Source organism: Tasmannia lanceolata, unplaced genomic scaffold (assembly GCF_043159265.1).
Source record: "Tasmannia lanceolata isolate RefF3 unplaced genomic scaffold, GAP_Taslan_0.1 ptg000044l, whole genome shotgun sequence".
Lineage (NCBI taxonomy): Eukaryota > Viridiplantae > Streptophyta > Magnoliopsida > Canellales > Winteraceae > Tasmannia > Tasmannia lanceolata.
The window spans coordinates 24,980,538-25,000,019 of NW_027518721.1; the positions used below are offsets into that span (position 1 = coordinate 24,980,538).

A 19,482-nucleotide genomic window follows, 5' to 3' on the forward strand; every position below is an offset into this window, starting at 1 on the left:
AAAAAACTTTAAAAATCAGTCAAGTCTAGTGGATCGAGACTAGGATAGCAGTTCTAGATGGTTAGTCATCGTAGTTTAGAATAGGTCATCGAACTACGTCGACTCTGATTCTTCCCGAGGCCAGGATACGTAGAGCAGCCATGATGGATGGTCATTCTGGTCCTAGTCAAGTCCTGCATTAGAGTTTTAGGATTCGTCTTGTCCAGTCATGTATAGAGTTGATTTGTGTTGTGTGTTTTGCTGTGTTTTCTTAATTTCATGTGCAGATCCTATACCTTTAGCTGTAGCATGCATGTGTTTGCACACCAGAACTTAGACACCAATTAGGTATGACATTCATAACCTAGTTATTCTCAGGTGACATTTATTTCATTTCTTTTATGTGTGCTTATTAATCATCTCCGAGACATTCATGATTAGATAGATGTCTTCTCGGAGATATTCGTTCCCATTTCATATGACTTTCGCCCAAAATTCTTAAAAATCATTAAGTAAATGGCATAAGAGACCAGGTGTTTGCACTTGGGCGGATGAGGTGTTCTTCGGACCTTCCAAATTCATAACCAGGCACGAACCTTCTTTTATATCTCTGGTTATCCATTGCAACAGAGCATAGTATGGGATCCAGGGCCCACTTCCTTGGATGACGACTCTTCTTTGTTTAAGGTACGCCTCGAATCTGGGCTAGTCCCCGAATCGAGAGGTAGCTCCTTTTGTATCACCACTCATGCTGTGAGGGGCACATTCTTTCGAGAGTTCCTTGGTAGAGGTCTCCATTCACGTGAATGATCTGTAGAGAGAGACTCGCGTGGGGGCTCATCCCCCGCTTCTCTCGGATCGGGGTCCACAATGGTGTTCAACTATTTCAGGCACAGTGGTCCGACTAAATGATGCTCGAAATTTGGGGATATGGGGTATAGGTTCAGATCTACCAAAGGAGGCCAAATGCGGTCCGAAGGAATCTAACATGCATTCCATGCCGTGTGGGCTTTATTTCATAGTGTTTGCCCTGTATTTTCAAAATTTACTGTATAGCCCACGCCAGCTTAGTCTTGAATTCCTATATGAGAATGCATGTCAGTATTGATAAAATGCACATTTTTCATTGGTTGAGAAGAGTATTGAATGCGTACTGATTGTGCAAAATTCTATGCCGAATCATTGTTTACAAAGTGGCCATTTCATAATGTAATTGCTTCTAGTAGGATTCATCGTTGTCAATCGGATGTGGTTGTAATGTTGATTCACCCAGGAAGTTTGGGTCATCACACAGAACCACCATCTTATTAACTGTCAGGTCATTACCACCGCATTACAAGATATGTCTGTATCCATGAATTTGTTCTCATTTATTCTATACATACATGAATATGTATGTATCCATTCTGTGTAAGAAGAATGGGTCATTGATATGAATCGTCCATTCAAATGTTATTGAGATCAACAAAAGGAAGCCCACTGCACTCCACAACATAAGTAGTTCGTATTCCACGGGTCAATTTCATTGGCTGAAAAAAAAATGCATCTACATGTAGGACAACAAACAGGGGCTTCCCCAGAAATTTGATCCAAGAGGGGCAAAGAATAAGATTGGTTGTGGACAACAAACAGTCCCTAGGACACATCCTCAAAAAAAAAAAAAAATTATAGATGGGAGGGCTAGGATTATCCTATAGAAATGAATTATTGGGCACAGGCTACAACCATTTTATGTTGTGGCCCATCAAATGGACGGGTTGGATCATCCTGTATTGTGGGCCGTATTTTTTCAGTTAACCAAGCCCATTTGCTGAAAATAAACATATCATTGAAAAGTCATTGGATGATCTAAAATGTCCATTTGATGGAACATGATGATCCAAACCGTCCATTTGATGGGCCAAAACGTAAATAGGTTGTGGCCAAAAATTCATTTTCATAGGATGATCCTAGCCGTCCGATACATGGACGTTTCCATAAGATGTTGTTCATTTATAGATGGGAGGGCTAGGATCGTCCTATAGAAATGTGTTATTGGGCACAACCTACCACCTATTTATGGTGTGGCCCATCAAATGGACGGCTTGGATCATCCTGTAGTGTGGCCCGTATTTTTTCAAATAACCAAGTCCAAGCACTGAAAATAAACATAACATTGAATAGTCTTCCACCTATATTCAAGCAACCAAATGCAACTTTCACAACTTCTCCACAAAGCTCCTCTACAAATTCAGACAACCAAATGCAACTTTTATAACTTTTCATCAGCTCTCCTCAACATATTCTTGCAACCAAATGCAGGAATTTATGTCATTTTCAGAAAACTTCCACCTTTTGCCTTTACAACCAAACACCACTTTTCAAAGATGCCAGCTTTCTCTTCTTTTTTTTTTTTTTTTCCGGCATCCCACCCAAATCCTGTTTGACTTCTAATTACACCCAAACCCCAGCAACCAAAACCAACCAAACAGAGATTGGACGAGGTGATATCGAGTGACTTTGACATTTTTTCTATTTCTTTGTTGTTATTTTGAAAATTTATGTGTTTCTAGAAACTTGACTTTCCTGATCGGCTTTGACACTGTTTTTCATGTCAATGTTATGTTCCACCAGGCACCAACTCCAATTCACGTGCTAACCATCCTTCCCTCACAGGGACACTTTTTATCACTTTAGGCGTATCGGTTGATTTCTAACTCTCCTTTTCGTAGCGGCTTTATACTTTCCAGAGAAATTATATGATGGGGCCGGGCAAACACGTGAACGCCGCCGCCACCTTTTGCCTACGTGGCAAGAATGCAAAATTCAATTTCCCCAACCAGCCGCCGGGGAGATCGCTGGAGGAAAGACCTTCACGCCGGAGGAAATTCAAGCCGTCGCAGGGTGTTCGGAGGGGAATTTCTTGCCGGAAAGCGATATGACGGTTGATTGGTCGTCATTTTTGGACACGTTGGCACTGCCGCCGCCGGAATTCGACAATGGGAGGACGAATTTGAAGCTTTTTTCGGCCTGATATCAATGATTATCCAGGCGAATTTTTTTATGCCGCCGCTGGAGAATGATTGTGGAGGGGAGAAAGGGGCTGGTGGTTTTCCTCAGTCCTCTTTTCTTTGAGACTTTTAAGTTGTTCGGCAAAGTGATATTTCATTTAAATTTGGAATAATCTATTACGAGGGCAGTGAAGAAAATAAAAAAAAATTAATAACCGATTTTTTTTTCTAAAATTTCTGAATGATTCACAATTTCTATTTGATTTTCATGAAAAAATCAAGTAGAAAATAAATAGTATATCGCTTGTCATGCGACCGTGTCTGTAAGACTAAGGCAACCCATGGGTTTTCCTATATGGGAAGATAACAAGGTAAAAGATATGTTTTACAACCAAGACCTTATTTAATATTTCACTCCTAATTCTAGTGCAATGGTTAATTTAAACCAAACACAAAAACTTTGTTACTATATTACGAAGGGATTTGCTAGGGGCCATCGCAGAAGGCATTTCACGGACGGTCTATTGCATGAGAGAGCAGCCACATAGGCTCACTTTTCAACAGATTTTGTCTTTATTCATGATGTGGATGCTCTCTCATGCAATAGACCGTCCGCGAAATGCCTTCTGTGATGGTCCCTAGTAAGTCCCACAAAGGTACATAGTACTGTTTAGAATCGTAAACTATAGCCATCATTAATGGTTTTGTTCGGCACTGACCGGGCGACATCAGCTTACAAATCACCTACCATATCTCCTCGATATGGTCACTGTAGACCCATATATAGTAAGGCCATCTGTACTAATCAGACTCTTGAAATTCCAAAAAAAATTCATTTACTCTAGATCGTGGAAATGAAAAAAATTCCTGTTACGAACCCGATTCGGTTCGTAATGGATTTGATCTACTTAGAAAGAAGATCTGCCTCTTGACCCACTTCGAGAGAAGGGTCATCCTCCTTTGGGTACAAGACACTGTTTTGAAACAATTTTCTTCATTCCCCTCAATGCCGTTTACAAGATTTAAATAAATATTTACAAACGTTATGCTCCAATGAAAGTAGGCGCTCCCTCCCAACGAAATAGGCTTGTCAACTATTAAATAGGTAAGTTTCTTATCAAATCCCTACCAAATAGCAATTACTTCTATAGCTATCATAACCGCTAATTATTATCCTACCGAACTAAGAAAAGATTAACACAAAGAAAATCCACATACGTTGCTAATTTCTAAAGTGACCATGCCTATGTGGGACCATACAAGCACGTAACAATTCCCATGCAATCAAAACATGGCCTGCATGAATTTTTTGGGAAAGAAAACATTTCCAAAATCTCATGTTTTTCCATTGTTTGATTACACATGAAAAACGTGAACCACTACCCTTCACATTTTATTTACATTGACCAAGCAATGTTTTTCCTAAAATTCAAATTCAAACAAGGTAAAGGGAGAACCTTTTCTGACTTTCTTCCTTCACTTGAGAGAGAGAGAGAGAGAGTTGATAAAAATTTCCAAATACATATTGGATGAGGTCATGTCGAGTGACGACTTCTGACATTTTTTCTCGAAACTTAACTCTTCTGATGTCGAGTGACTTTTGACTTCTCTTCTTTATGTCAATGTTATGTTCCACCAACTCCAATACACGTGCTAATCACTTTTCTCCCACTAGGAGTCTTTTCTTCTTTTCACATAACCGTGTTTATGCGTATCAGGTTATTTACTAACTCTCCTTATCTGTAGCTCCTTTATACTTTCCACAGGGCCCCAATTCGGATCTTGCAGTATTTCATAGAGGGCCTTTGGGACCGGATGTGGGCAGTTGGGACACGATGATCCCTAGTCGGGCAAACATGGTTTCCTCTCAACCCTCACTCTTTTTTTATTATCATAATTGTAAGCATTATTGTAACTATATATTCAAGAAAAAGAATGAAACTATAAGAAAATGCGTAGGCTACTTCACCTAGTCTGCTTCATCTATTAACTAAGTGTACATTAGACAAGCATTCACGGAATGGGTGATGCAGATTTTCTGCAGCCGAGAATGGTAAAAACTAGAAAATTCTGTTTGTTTCTTTTCTGCTTAAAGCAAGGCCAAATTATGTGGAAAAATAAGATTTTCCGAAGCGACACGGAGTCGTTCCGGGAAATTTTTGTCATCCTGTTTCCGCCTGGATTTTTGGGAGAGATGAGAAGCCGTGCTCACCACAAGCACGCCCTAGGCTTCTTCTTAACTAGTTATCACTACATGATTATTAATATAGCTATTATAATTAGGATAATTTAAAGTAATCAATCTTATTTTTATGGATGTTCTCAATGTCAGAAAGTTGTTTCTACATTTCATGGATATTTCCTTTTGGTGAATTTGATGGGTAGTATAGCTTCGTGGGAGACCCACTTTCTCGAACCCTGACAACTAACTTCTTTACCGTCCAAACAGCTCTCTCTCTCTCTCTCTCTCTCTCTCTCTCTCTCATAGTAGCCTATCGAGAGGAGGTGGGGGGGATTTTCTTTACTCTGTTTTTTTTTGCTAGATACCAAAGAAAGCCGCGAGTAAGACCTCCTCTTGTGGCTCGGGTGGAGATCATGGGACCTGCTCCAACATGAGGCAAAATGGTGGGCCTCACCGGATGCATGGGTTTGAAGTTGAGCTGGTGAGACCCACTTTATTAAAGCATATAACCGGGCATCATGGGTGTTTTGGTCTTTTTACAAGGTAAAAAGACTATTAAAACATATTATCCACAAGGGTGCCTCCATTGGTTCCACATCTTCAAAGTTCATATTATTACATTTATTTTAGTTTTGCATTATTATAAGAGAAAGGGAAGTGATATATCCGTCCCTTTTGATTACTTGGGACACCCAGAAACACTGTCAGTGGCAATCGGGTCACTTAATTCCTTCAAATGTGAAGTACATCCGCCCCTTTGCCGTCATAGATACACTGTAGCTGGGTGTCTGGGTAATGAAGAGGGGCCCCGCATTTATCATTTCCCTATAATAAATGACATTTGATGATGCTGATCCAATGGGGCGCCCTTACAACTTGGTTTCGGAAAGGCACCCTTTTTTCCGTCGAAATTGTTTTATGTGCCCGCTTGAACTCTGAGCTGATATATTCTGCCCGCTTTCTTCCCTGGGCCACTCCCTTTTAGTGTAAAGAAGCAGTCTTAAATACACTACCGGGGGTGGCCAGAGGAAGAAAAGGGTGAAGCAGTCTTAAATACACTACCGGGGGTGGCCTGAGGAAGACAAGGGTGCGAATATATCACTACCTTAAAAATATTGGAACGACCAGAGTTTCGGAACCCTCTCTTTTGTCGTGACGCTAAAAATAACGACACAAGAAAACGGAAACAACGTGCTTGGATAAAAAACGCCCGCGTTGGCCCCACCTCAGCAAGCCAAAAAGCTCCTTTGCCTGTGGACTTGCTTTCTCGATCTGTTTTGAAACTCCCTTCTAGAATAAACGCGCTTCCATTTCTCCCTAAGACTCGCGTATCTCAGTGAGAGACAAACACAGCATTCCTCACTCTGTTTATATAAGCAGAGTCATCATTCACTCATTTATCAGTCTCCCAAAAGAAAATCATTCTCTCTAAGCAAACAAAGCTAGAAAGCTAAAGTACTCTCCACAACTACTTATCAGAATCTTCCCGGCAATGGTTAAGCCAATGAGCTTAAAATCTCCCGCCAAAAGTGAATTCCGGTACAAAGGAGTGAGGAAGAGGAACTGGGGGAAATATGTGTCAGAAATTCGCCTTCCAAACAGCCGAGAAAGGATTTGGTTGGGATCTTACGACACGCCGGAGAAGGCCGCAAGGGCCTTCGATGCCGCCGTCTTTTGCCTACGTGGCAAGAATGCGAAATTCAATTTCCCCGACAACACACCAGAGATCGCCGGAGGAAAGACCCTCACACCAGCAGAAATTCAAGCCGCCGCGGTGAGGTTCGCCAATGAGCCGGGCCCGCCTGCCATGCCGGCTGATAATCCGTCGATCATGTCGGAATCTCTATCCCCGTCTTCGTGTTCGGAGGGGAATTTCTTGCCGGAAAGCGATTTGACGGTTGATTGGTCGTCATTTTTGGAGACCCTGGCGCTGCCACCGCAGGAATTCGACAATGGGAGGATGGATTTCGAGCTTGATATCAATGACTTTCTGGGCGATTTTTTTATGCCGCCGCCGGAGAATGATTTTGGAGGGGATAAAGGGACTGGTGGTTTTTCTCAGTCCTCTTTTCTTTGGAACTTTTAAGTTGTTTTGGTCTTTTTACAAGGTGATTTTCGTACGTATAAATATATTTTGGTCTTTATACTGAGTGAAAAAAATCAACAAAGTGTATTTAGGTCACAAATTGATGGCATGTCCTGATTTGCAAAATTCATTAAAATGAGATGAGTCTATTTGTAAAGGGGAATGATATTCCCCCCTCGACGGATAAAATCCCCACCTTTAACGTTTTTCTTTAAGTTAAAAAGCAAAGAAAAACGTTAAAGGGGGTGAATTTATCCTCAAGCAATGAACCATTCTCACAGAAACCGTTAAAGGAGGGATTTTATCTGTTTAGGAGGGGTGGGGGTATCATTTCCCTTTCTAAATTGTCAAACTAGAAGATGTTTTTGCAAATAAAACAAGGTAGAAGACTTCTTTTGCAAAAACCCCTTTCGCATTTCGCGGCTCACTTTTCCAAGGAGAGAACAACCACCTCAGAGAATTGATTGCTAAATTTCAGAACGGATATTCGATCTAGCTACAAATAATTGATGAAGATTATTGCTAAACTTAAAATAGCCCTTGCAAAAATTCTCCACAAGGGCGCCCCCATTGGTTCCACATCATCAAAGTTCATATTATTACAGCTTTTTTACTTTTGCATTATAATATGGGAAAGGGAAGTGATATATCCGCCTCTTTTGATTACTTGGGACACCCAGAAGCAGTGTAAGTGGCAATCGGGCCCGTTGAATCCTTTTGACATGAAGTACATCAGCCCTCTGCATTCATTGGTACATTGGTGTCCCAAGTAGGACTCTCGTATCTCAGAATGAGAGACAAAGACTCCATTCCTCACTGTATATATAAGCAGAGTCATCATTCCCTCATTTATCAGTCTCCCAAAAGAAAAGCATTCTAAGCAAACAAAACTTGAAAGCTATAGTACTTTCTACAACTACTTATCAGAATCTTCCCGGAAATGGTTAAGCCTATGAGCGGAAAATCTCCCGCCAAAAGTGAATTCCGGTACAAAGGAGTAAGGAAGAGGAAATGGGGGAAATATGTGTCAGAAATTCGCCTTCCAAACAGCCGAGAAAGGATTTGGTTGGGATCTTATGACACGCCGGAGAAGGCCGCAAGGGCCTTCGACGTCGCCACCTTTTGCCTACGTGGCAAGAATGCGAAATTCAATTTCCCCAGCACCCCGCTGGAGATCACTGGAGGAAAGCCTCCTATCTACAGAGGTTCGGCTATTGTCCTTAAACACGTTTGGAGGTTGGCAAACGAAAAGGCAGATGTGTTAGCCAAGCAGGGAGTTGGGGGGGAGAGTGTATTCTCTGGTTCGATCATCTTCCCCCGTAGTATAATTTTGTAATTATTGTTATCTCTTTTCTTCTTCTTTCATGTTTCTTCTTTCTTGTTTTTGTTCTCTTGGTTGCCCTTTCTCGGGTGCTCCCTTTTCATTTAATACAAATCACTATTTCAAAAAAAAAAAAAAAAATCATTTACGAAATCTTCTATACATTGGAGGGTTAGGATCATCCTATAGAAATGATCTTTGGGCCACAACTTATTTGCATTGTGGCCCAACAAATGGACAGTTTGGATCATCGTACGGAGTGGGCCGTACCGTACTTTTTAAACTTCACATGTTTACACGGCCACCCATAGGGTCCCAATTCAGACTTTGCCGTATTTCACATATAGAGGGCCTTTGGGACCGGATGTGGGCCGTAGGGACACGATGTTGCCTAGTCGGGCAAGCATGGTTTCCTCTCAACCCTTACTCTATGACCACTCTCTTCTTGTATTTCAAAGTAGGTTTTTTTTTTCCCTTACAGAATGAAAAAGAGTGAAACTCATATATCTACTACTCATTACTGCCTCTTTAATTTATCACTCTTTCTTTTTTTATTATCATAATTGTATTATAAGCATTATTGTAAGGGAAAATTATTAAAAAAATGCAAAGTTTTTGTTAAATTGTGAATGAAGGGTAGACATTTCAAAACAATGAAAGAGGGGCTGTCAGGTACTGTCAGGGACGGGAAATGACAAGAATACCCTTGTCTTTTAAAAACCTTCTCTCTCTCTCTCTCTCTCTCTCTCTCTCTCTCTCCAGGAATTTTATATGCTGCAAATAGTGGGGCTCACTTCAAAGGATGATCCAAACCGTTCATTTGTAGGACCATGACGTATATAGGATGTACCCGCATATCTCCACATGAAGATCCTAACCCTCCATTTTGTACAAGGACTGTACACATTCAACTTAACCCCTAATGTTTAAAAAGTTACAAGTAAACCCCTTGTGGTTTCAATTTGTATAAGGTAGGTCCTCTCTTTTGAAACACTGTCAATGCTAATGAAGACCCCATACAACCCTCCAAACCCCATACCCGAATCCAAACACTACAAAAAACACAGTGGGCCCACATTGTTTGGATCATCCAAAGCGTTCATTTGATGGGCCCTGACATAGATAGCGTGTGCTGAAAAAATCAGCTCCATCGGATCATCCTAATCCTTCAATCTGTGGAAGAACCATCAACTCCAATGGGAAGTCCAAATCTTTGTTCGGAAGTCCGAACGATGCGTTGGACTTCCGATTGGAGTGCAGTAGTTTGGTCATTCTACTTGACTCAAATCGGAAGTTCGACGCTACATTCGGACTTCCGAACAAAGATTCAGACTTCCGATTGAAGTCCAGTAGATTGGTCATTCTACTGGACTCCAATCGGAAGTCCGAAGAATCGTTCTGACTTCCGAATGGGTTCCAAATAGTGGTTCCAAATATCAGAAAAGTGGTTCCAAATAGTGGTTTTGAGGCCTATGTAATGGTTCCAAGATGTTTGAAACACCAATGATACACTCATGATCACTTTGACAACCAACACAATACTATTACAATGTACCAACCACTACTTGCACCTCTTGGAACCATAATTTACACTCTTGGAACCACTATTTAACCCCTCGGAACCACTAGGTGTTTACAACACCAATGATATACTCATGATCACTTTTACAACCAACACAATACTATTAAAATGTACCAACCACTAGTTGGACTCTTGGAACCATAATATACAGTCTTGGAACCATTATTTAACCTCTCGGAACCAATAAATTGTGGTTCTGAGGCCTACGTAATGGTTTCAAGATGTTTAAAACACCTATGATACACTCATGATCACTTTTACGACAGCCAAAATACTATTACAATGTACCAAACACTACTTACACTCTTGGAGCCATAATTTACACTCTTCGAACCACTATTTAACCCCTCGGAACCAATAAATTGTGGTTTCGAGGCCTACGTAATGGTTCCAAGATATTTAAAACGTCAATGGTACAGTCATGACCACTTTGACAACCAATAAAATAGTATTAAAATGTAACAACCACTTTAGAACCGTAATTTACAGTCTTTGAACCACTATTTAACCACCTCGGAACCACTTAATTGTGGTTCCGAGGCCTACGTAATGGTTCCAATATGTTTAAAATACCAATGATACAATCATGATCAATTTTTAAACCACTAAAATAGTATTACAATGTACCAACCAGTACTTGGATTCTTGGAACCATAATTTACAGTCTTGGAACCACTATTGAACCTCTCGGAACCACTAAATTGTGGTTCTGAGGCCTACATAATGGTTTCAATATGTTTAAAACACCAATGATACAATCATGATCACTTTTACAACCACTAAAATATTATTACAATGTACCAACCACTACTTAGACTATTGGAACCATAATTTACACTCTTAGAACCACTATGTAACCTCTCGGAACCATTAAATTGTGGTTTCGAGGCCTACATAATGGTTCCAATATGTTTAAAACACAAATGATACAGTCATGATCACTTTTACAACCATTAAAATACTATTAAAATGTATCAACTACTACTTGGACTCTTGGAACCATAATTTACACTCTTGGAACCACTATGTAACCTCTAGAAATCACTAACTTGTGGTTCCGAGGCCTACGTAATGGTTCCAATATGTTTAAAACACCAATGATACAGTCATCACCACTTTGATAACCAATAAAGTAATATTACAATGTACCAACCACTTTGGAACCATAATTTACAGTCTTGGAACCACTATGTAACCTCTCGGAACCATTAAATTGTGGTTCTGAGGCCTACATAATAGTTCCAATATGTTTAAAACACTAATGATACAGTCATTATCACTTTTACAACCACTAAAAATACTATTACAATGTACCAACCACTACTTGGACTCTTGGAACTATAATTTACACTCTTGGAACCACTTGTAACCTCTCGGAAGCACTAAATTGTGGTTCTGAGGCCTACGTAATGGTTCCAAGATGTTTAAAGGACCAATGATATAATCATGATCACTTTGACAACCAATAAAGTAGTATTACAATGTACCAACCACTTTCGAACCATAATTTACAGTCTTGGAACCACTAAATTATGGTTCCGAGGCCTAAGTAATGGTTCCAAGAGTCCAAGTATACATACGATGTCCATTCAGACTTCTCTTTATACAGAGAGAGGAGAGAGATAGAGAGGTCAAGATAAACATGGTAATAACCAAACAAAGAGGCTGGTAGAGACTATGAAAATAAACCAAAGCACAAATAACATGAAAACATGAAAAGGAGATGTAAACCCTATTCAAGTAGAGGAGAATGGACCTACTTGGAGCTATGTTTATCACCCAAGTTCAAATTTGTGATAAGTAATGGTGTTTTTTTTCCAAAATACAATGTGATTGGAGCTTGCAAAGGATGGGAATGGCTGCAATGACTGTTTTTTACGTTGGATGAGTTGGGGAAGAAGAAAGAAAAAGGTGAAGTGGGTAGGTGAAAATAGCTTAGGGATTAGAGCCTAAAAGATGGTGGGAAAAAGCAAGGGAGGTGTATTTGTCCTAAAAGTCATATTCTCTCACCTAACATGCCTTTTTTTATAGAATTGAAATGTCTACCCTTTATTCACAATTTAGCACAAACTTTGCATTTTTCTAATAATTTTCCTTTATTGTAATTATATATTCAAGAAAAAGAATGAAACTGATGGGGTATAAAAAGTCACCCCCAATTAGCTGTCGACATGTGGCCCACGAAAGGGCCCACCCAGAAGTTGACACCAGCCTCAGGGGTAGCCAGGTAATCCACCTAGGGCAGGTAAAATTTGGCCCACTCATGGGTTGCCACCTGTCTTGGGGCAGGTAATTCAACTACCTCAGGCTCTCACTATAAAAGGCCTCCGAAGGCTCAAAGGTAAGGATCGAATCCTCAAGAGGGAGAATCCCTAAAATTAGCTTTTCTCCTTTTCTGTTCCCATTACTGACTTGACTGTCAAAGGGCCCGTCCAGAGCACGACTCCGAGTTGGTCTTCTGACCGGGTGCTCCCTTGCGCAGGTCACAGTTAGTTAGCCAGCTCGGACTACCAAGACTCGCCAGATTAGCTCTTTCATCACTGCCTCATATGTTACCAATTTTGGGCCTAACAAATTGGCGCCATCCGTGGGACCCTGAACTAAAAGCTGTTCAAATCCCTTTCATAATATGGCAGGACGGAGGACTGCTCGAGTACCCCCTGCGCGGGTGACCAGACCTAAAATGCACCGTAGGACTCGAAGCGAGCGAATTGTCTCACAGGTGGTAGCTTCCCCTGCAATAGCGGAGCAAAGCCCGGTTCACTCGGAACACCTGAATCCCGCTCCTACTCCTGAACAAATCCAAACTCTCTTTCAACAGATGAAAATTCTTATTGATAAGTACAAAAGCCTGATCCAGGAGAGAGCCTATACCTCCCCACCGAGATCATACCCACCACTCCTCAAGGCGAGTCCATCACTCCCGAATAAGACATGCGCAAACAGAGCCTCATCACTATCGCCAGTCACGGTCTCGATCGGCGCAGAGGTGCCCAGCCAAGGAGGGCCACGCACCTCAGAAGAAATCCCGGCGTCGTCGGAGCTTAGAAAGCCACTCTGACTCGGCCGTGAGTCCAACTGTTGAGGAAAGAGACAGGCCGACGAGCCGAGTGGAAAGCAGAGCTGATCCGATGCTGCAAAGATTCGAGGAGATATACCACCGAATCGAAGAGCTGGAAAAGGATCAGGGCCGGCCCATCTCAAGGATGTTCTCAAGCAGACCACCTTTCACTGATAAAGTGTTGCATGCACCGGCACCCAAAGGATTCAAGATGCCGCAGGTTTCACAATATGATGGAACCACCGATCCTGTTGACTATTTAGAGACATTCAGAACTATGATGCTCCTCCACGGCGCTTTGGACGGATTTCTTTGCAGGGCCTTTCCCACTACCTTGACAAGGCGCAAGAGACTGGTATTCGCAGCTAAAGCCGAATTCAGTCGATAACTTCGAGGATTTCGGAGATGACCTGGCCCGGCACTTCATGAGCAGTCGGTGGCCCAGAAAAACTGTGGCGTCACTGATGACATTGAGGCAAGGAGATAACGAGTCTCTAAAGGCATTTGTGGGGCGGTTCAATAGAGAAGCCCTTCAAGTGCCCAACCTTGATCCTTTCACTGCTACGATCGCCCTCCTCACAGGTGCCCAATCCAGTGACTTTCGGCAATCAGTAGCCCGCCGAAATCCGCACTCTCTAGCAGACCTCATGGTCGGAGCGGAAGAATACATATCCGAAGAAGAGACACTGGTTGCCCTGGACTCGAGCAGGAGGAGAACCTCTAAAGAAAAGATCCCTACGAAGCAACGTAGGGACGATAAGGCCTCAAGAAGAGAAAGGAGCTATCAGAGAAGGGAAGAGAGCTACACGTCCCTCAATACGTCCAGAACCCGCATCTTGGCTGCGATTAGAGAAGAAGATTTCGTTAGGTGGTCGGCGAAAATGCTTTTCAAAGAAAACGAGGGATAAGTCCAAAAACCTGAGTCTCAGCTTGGGTTGGACATGCCTAAAGCCTGAGGTTCACCTCGGGTTGGGCCTAAGACCTACCTGCTCGATTAGAATAAACATGTCCAAAAACCTGAGTCCCAGCTCGGGTTGGACATGCCTAAAGCCTGAGGTCCACCTCGGGTTGGGCCTAAGACCGACCTGCTCGGTTAGAATAAACATGTCCAAAAACCTGAGTCCCAGCTCGGGTTGGACATGCCTAAAGCCTGAGGTCCACTTCCGGCTGGGCCTAAGACCGACCTGCTCGGTTAAAATAAACATAAGTCCAAAAACCTGAGTCCCGGCTCGGGTTGGACATGCCTAAAGCTTTAGGTCCACCTCGGGTTGGGCCTAACACTGACCTGCTTGGTTAGAATAAACATAAGTCCAACAACCTAAGTCTCAGCTCGGGTTGGACATGCCTAAAGCCTGAGGTCCACCTTGGGTTGGGCCTAAGACCGACCTGCTCGGTTAGAATAAACATAATTCCAAAAACCTAAGTTCTAGCTCGAGTTGGACATGCCTAAAGCCTGAGGTCCACCTCGGGTTGGGCCTGAAACTGATCTGTTCGGTTGAAACTGTAAAATGCTAATTTCTAACTCAATTTGAACGTGCTCGCTACGGACCAAAAGCCTGCCTCGAGCTAGGTCGAAGATCGAGTCGTTACTAATGCAACAAATAAACCTATCCAAAAAGGATTAGTTGAAGCTCGCCGTGATGACCAGAATCCTGGTCATCCAAAGCCGTTCAGAGCGTATATGGCCGAACATGATATTTCATTTCAAAATCTTGGTCGTCCTAAGCCGTTCAGAGCATACATGGCGGGACCGGATATCTCACTTCAAAATCCTGGTCATCCGAAGCCGTTCAGAGCATATATGGTCGAACTAGATATTTCATTCCAAAATCCAGTTCGTCCAGCCGTTCAGAGCATATATGGCCGGACCGGGTATCTCACTTCAAAATCTGGTCGTCCCAAGCCGGCCAGGATATGGCGCATGCAGAAAACGACAAAAATCTGGTCGTCCCAAGCCGGCCAGGATATGACGCGTGCAGAAAACAACAAAAATCTGTTCGTCCCAAGCCGACCAGGATATAGCGCGTTGCACAAAACGACAAAGGGGCTGATGTACATCTATTTTAGTTTTGCATTATAATAAGGGAAAGGGAAGTGATATATCTGCCCCTTTTGATTACTTGGGACACCCAGAAACACTGCACGTGGCAATCAAGTCACTTAATTCCTTCAATTGTGAAGTACATCAGCCCCTTTGCCGCCATAGATACACTGTAGCTGGGTGTCCAGGTAATGAAGAGGGGCCGCATTTATCATTTCCCTATAATAAATGACATTTGATGATGTGGATCCAATGGGGGCGCCCTTAGAACTTGGTTTTGGAAAGGCACCCTTTTTTCTGTAGAAATTCTTTTATGTGCCCACTTGTACTCTAAGCTGATATATTCTGCCCGCTCTCGTCCCTGGGCCACTCCCTTTTAGTGTAAAGAAGCAGTCCTAAATACACTACCGGGAGTGGCCCGAGGAAGAAAAGGGTGCGAATATATCACTTCGTTACACCAGAGTTTCGGAACCCTCTCTTTTGTGGTGAGTGGTGACGCTAAAAATAACGACACAAGAAAACGGAAAGCACGTGCTTGGATAAAAATTAGAAAAACGCCCGCGTAGGCCCCACCTCAGCAAGCCAAAACGAAAAGCTCCTCATCTGTAGACCGCTTTCCTCTGTTTTGAAACTCCCTTCTAGAATAAACGCGCTTCATCGGTCTTTGGTCTTATATTGTACTAGGATTTGGTTGTGATGTACTTACTAGGATTCCCCCACCAGCGCCGAGACTCAGTTTCACATTCAAGTGTACGTCAGGCACTCACAATTCTTATCACATGACTATGACTATGACTATGACTATGTTAAGACACATCACCAACCTTTTCTTCTTCACTCTCAATACATTCATCGGCTGGAAGTTGAAGCTCAAATGTTCTTCTCGGAAACTTCCTGGGTTTGGATTCCGATACATCACAATCATTTACACTACTTCCATTTATTGACTGATCAGATTCTACGATAAGCTTTTAGAACGTAGGAGACTCCATCAACTTGCTAGTCAATTTGTACTTCTTAATTTTAATAAGCACTCTATCACCCAATGGATTTATGGAAGTGTACTGCAAGATCAGATAATGAATCATAACTGTGTGACAATGAAGAGAAAAGAAAACCTGGTTCAGCAGTACTCAAATTACAATTTCCCTTAGAGCAAATGACATGATTATGGAAAAACAAATGTAGTGAAAGATAAACATATCAACTACTAATCTCATAAATAATATACTTCAATGAAGCCTAACCATCCATATCTGCACATACTAATCATAATCATCATCTGAAACATTGCAGGAACACCAGTTTGACTCTATATTCTGGAATGGCCATGGATACGTATATGACCCGTGCAGAAATGCCACCTTGCAGATTCTAAGTTGCAAGGGTGCAGTTACGTATTTCAAAATCCAACAGCAAGCCCCAAACCATCGAACACACAGATTCAGCAGTATAGAGATTGAGAAGCTTACATAATAAAATTTATTACAAGTTAGGTAACTGTGATAATTTATTTCCATATAAAAAGCTTCTTCCATGGATTGATGTGACTCAAAATCCACAGTAACTGTAAATTTATGTTGGTGGAGCTCCAAGGAAAGAAATCCAAAAAATGCCACACTCAAATCCGTGGAGCATTGGAGCAATGGTACTTGCATATAGAAGAATCCATGCAACATAGTGCAGAGAGGATGTTACTTCGGAACATGGGTTCCCAATCAATAAGGTATGGGATAGTGGAATTTCATCTTTCAGTGACCATTGTTTCCTTATCTCATGGCAACATTCCAATTGCACTTATCAATTACTACTACATTAGCTTCTCAAATTTATATGCTTCACTGCTTTCTGATTTCATTGTGAACCTGTTTTCAATGTAGCAGTATCAAAGCATTCAATTCGGGCTTCTTGCCAAATGGTATAAGAATGCAATGGGTTACAACAATTAGGTCAAAAATTTAATGCAATTCCATCTACTGGAAGGAAACATACAAAGATTTTGATTGATTGCAACCAATCAATCAAAAATAAATAACTAGCCTTCCCCTCGCAAAAGAAAGTTTCATTCCTAAGTCACAACAACCGCTAATCAGAAAACTGGCTTTCCAAATTGATCACAACATTGCCACTAATAGAAACTCAAAATCCATTTTGAAGGCAAAATTACTGTAAATGAGCTCTTACTTGTGTTTTTGCTTCTTAATTTTTAATTTAATATTCAGGTAACAGATTTGGTCCATGAACCACCAACGCAATAAGAAAAAAACTAATTACGAAAATTCCATTTATAAAGCAAGATTATGAAGCATGCTAAATTACAGAAATACTTTATGATATGATTGAACAATCACAGAAGATGTTTTCGGAAATAAAACAAAGTAGAAGACTTCTTTTGCAAAATCCCCTTTCGCGGCTCACTTTTCCAAGGAGAGAACCAAGGTTTTAAATTTCGGTACTAATTTCGGACCCCACCGAAATCCAAAATTTCGGGCCGAAATTAGGTATTTTGGTTCGAAATTTCGGAACCGAAATTCCAAAAATTCGGATCAAAATTTGGTAACATTTTTTTTTTTAAAATGGCATTTTCTCGAAATTACCGAAATTCTGAAATTTAAAGGCCAAAATTCGAAATTTTGGGAAATTTCGGTTTCGGTCCCCACCAAAATCGGCCAAAATTTAAAACCATGGAGAGAACAACCACCTCATAGACTTGATTGCTAAACTACGGAAAAGATATTCGATCCAGCTACAAATAATTTCTTAAGAATATTGCTAAACAAAGGGAAATGATTTCAGCGCTCCAATGTTTTGATAAACATGCGCTCATTTGTTTGTCGTGTACTATTTAGAGGGCTTTAATAGCTTTTTGAGAATCGTAATATCCTCTGACATCCCTATAAATACTGCACAACAAACAAGTGGAGCGAATGTTTATCAAAACACTTGAGCGCATAAATCATTTCCCAACTTAAAATAGCCCTTGCAAAAATTATCCACAAGGGCCCCTCCATTGGTTCAACATCATCAAAGTTCATATTATTACATCTTTTTTTACTTTTGCATTATAATAGGGGAAAGGGAAGTGATATATCTGCCCCTTTTGATTACTTGGGACACCCAGAAGCAGTGTACATGGTAATCAACCCCATTGAATCCTTATTAAGTGAAGTACATCAGCCCCTCTGCATTCATTGATACACTGTTGTGGGGTGTCCCAAGTAATAATCCAAAGGGGCCGATATATCAGTTCCGTGAGGAAATGATAAATGCGCCCCTTTTCATCACTTGGGACACCCAGCTGCATTGTATGTGGCAATCAGGTCACTTAATTCCTTCAAATGTAAAGTACATTAACCTCTTTGCCGTTATAGATACATTGTAGCTGGGTGTTCCAGGTAATGAAGAGGGGCGCATTTATCATTTCCCTATAATAAATGACCGTTGATAATGTGGATCCAATGGGTCGCCCTTACAAATGGTTTTTGGAAAGACACCCATTTTCCCGTCGAAATTGTTTTATGTGCACACTTCTCCTATGAGCTGATATATTCTGCCCGCTTTCTTCCCTTGGCCACTCCCTTTTAGTGTAAAAAGGCAGTCTTAAATACACTATCGAGGGGTGGCCCGAGGAAGAAAATGGTGCGAATATATCACTTCCTTAAAAATATTGGAATGACCCCAGAGTTTCAGAACATTTGGAAATAAAAAATTTCCTAGGAAAATTTTTCCTCAAGAAATGTTTTTCCTAAAATTCAAACAGGGTAAAGGGAGAACCTTTTCTGACTTTCTTCCTTCACTAGAGAGAGAGAGAGAGAGAGAGAGAGAGAGAGTGGAAATTTCCAAATACAGATTGGATGAGGTGATGTGGAGTGACTTTTGACATTCTTTCTAGAAAATTAACTTTCCTGATTGGCTTTGACTTCTCATCTTTATGCCAGATAGAGAGAGAGAGAGAGAGAGAGAGAGTTCGTGGAAATTTCTAAATAGAGATTGGATGAGGTGACGTTGAGTGACTTCTGACATTTTTTCTAGAAACTCAACTTCCCTGATTGGCTTTGCCTTCTCTTCTTTATGTCAATGTTATGTTCCACCAAATCCAACTCACGTTCTAATCACTCTTTGGCCACTAGAAGTCTTCTTCTTCTTTTCTTTTTCCACATAACCGTGTTTAGGTGTATCAGGTTATTTACCAACTCTCCGTATCTGTAGCGCCTTTATACTTTCCACAGGGCCCCAATTC

General features: G+C 41.3%; 1 protein-coding gene across 1 annotated transcript; it reads left to right on the plus strand.

Moving 5' to 3' along the window:
• Window positions 1-6,543: 6,543 nt before the first annotated feature.
• Window positions 6,544-7,301, plus strand: LOC143863990 (Integrase-type DNA-binding superfamily protein). Its single transcript, XM_077374801.1, has one exon. It carries the CDS (start codon window positions 6,644-6,646, stop codon window positions 7,235-7,237), a length of 594 nt encoding a protein of 197 aa, XP_077230916.1. The 5' UTR covers window positions 6,544-6,643; the 3' UTR covers window positions 7,238-7,301.
• Window positions 7,302-19,482: the final 12,181 nt, after the last annotated feature.

What these genes read in the sequence shown, in the direction of transcription:
- LOC143863990 (XM_077374801.1), top strand. Translation starts at nt 6,644, where the DNA reads ATGGTTAAGCCAATGAGCTTAAAATCTCCCGCCAAAAGTGAATTCCGG.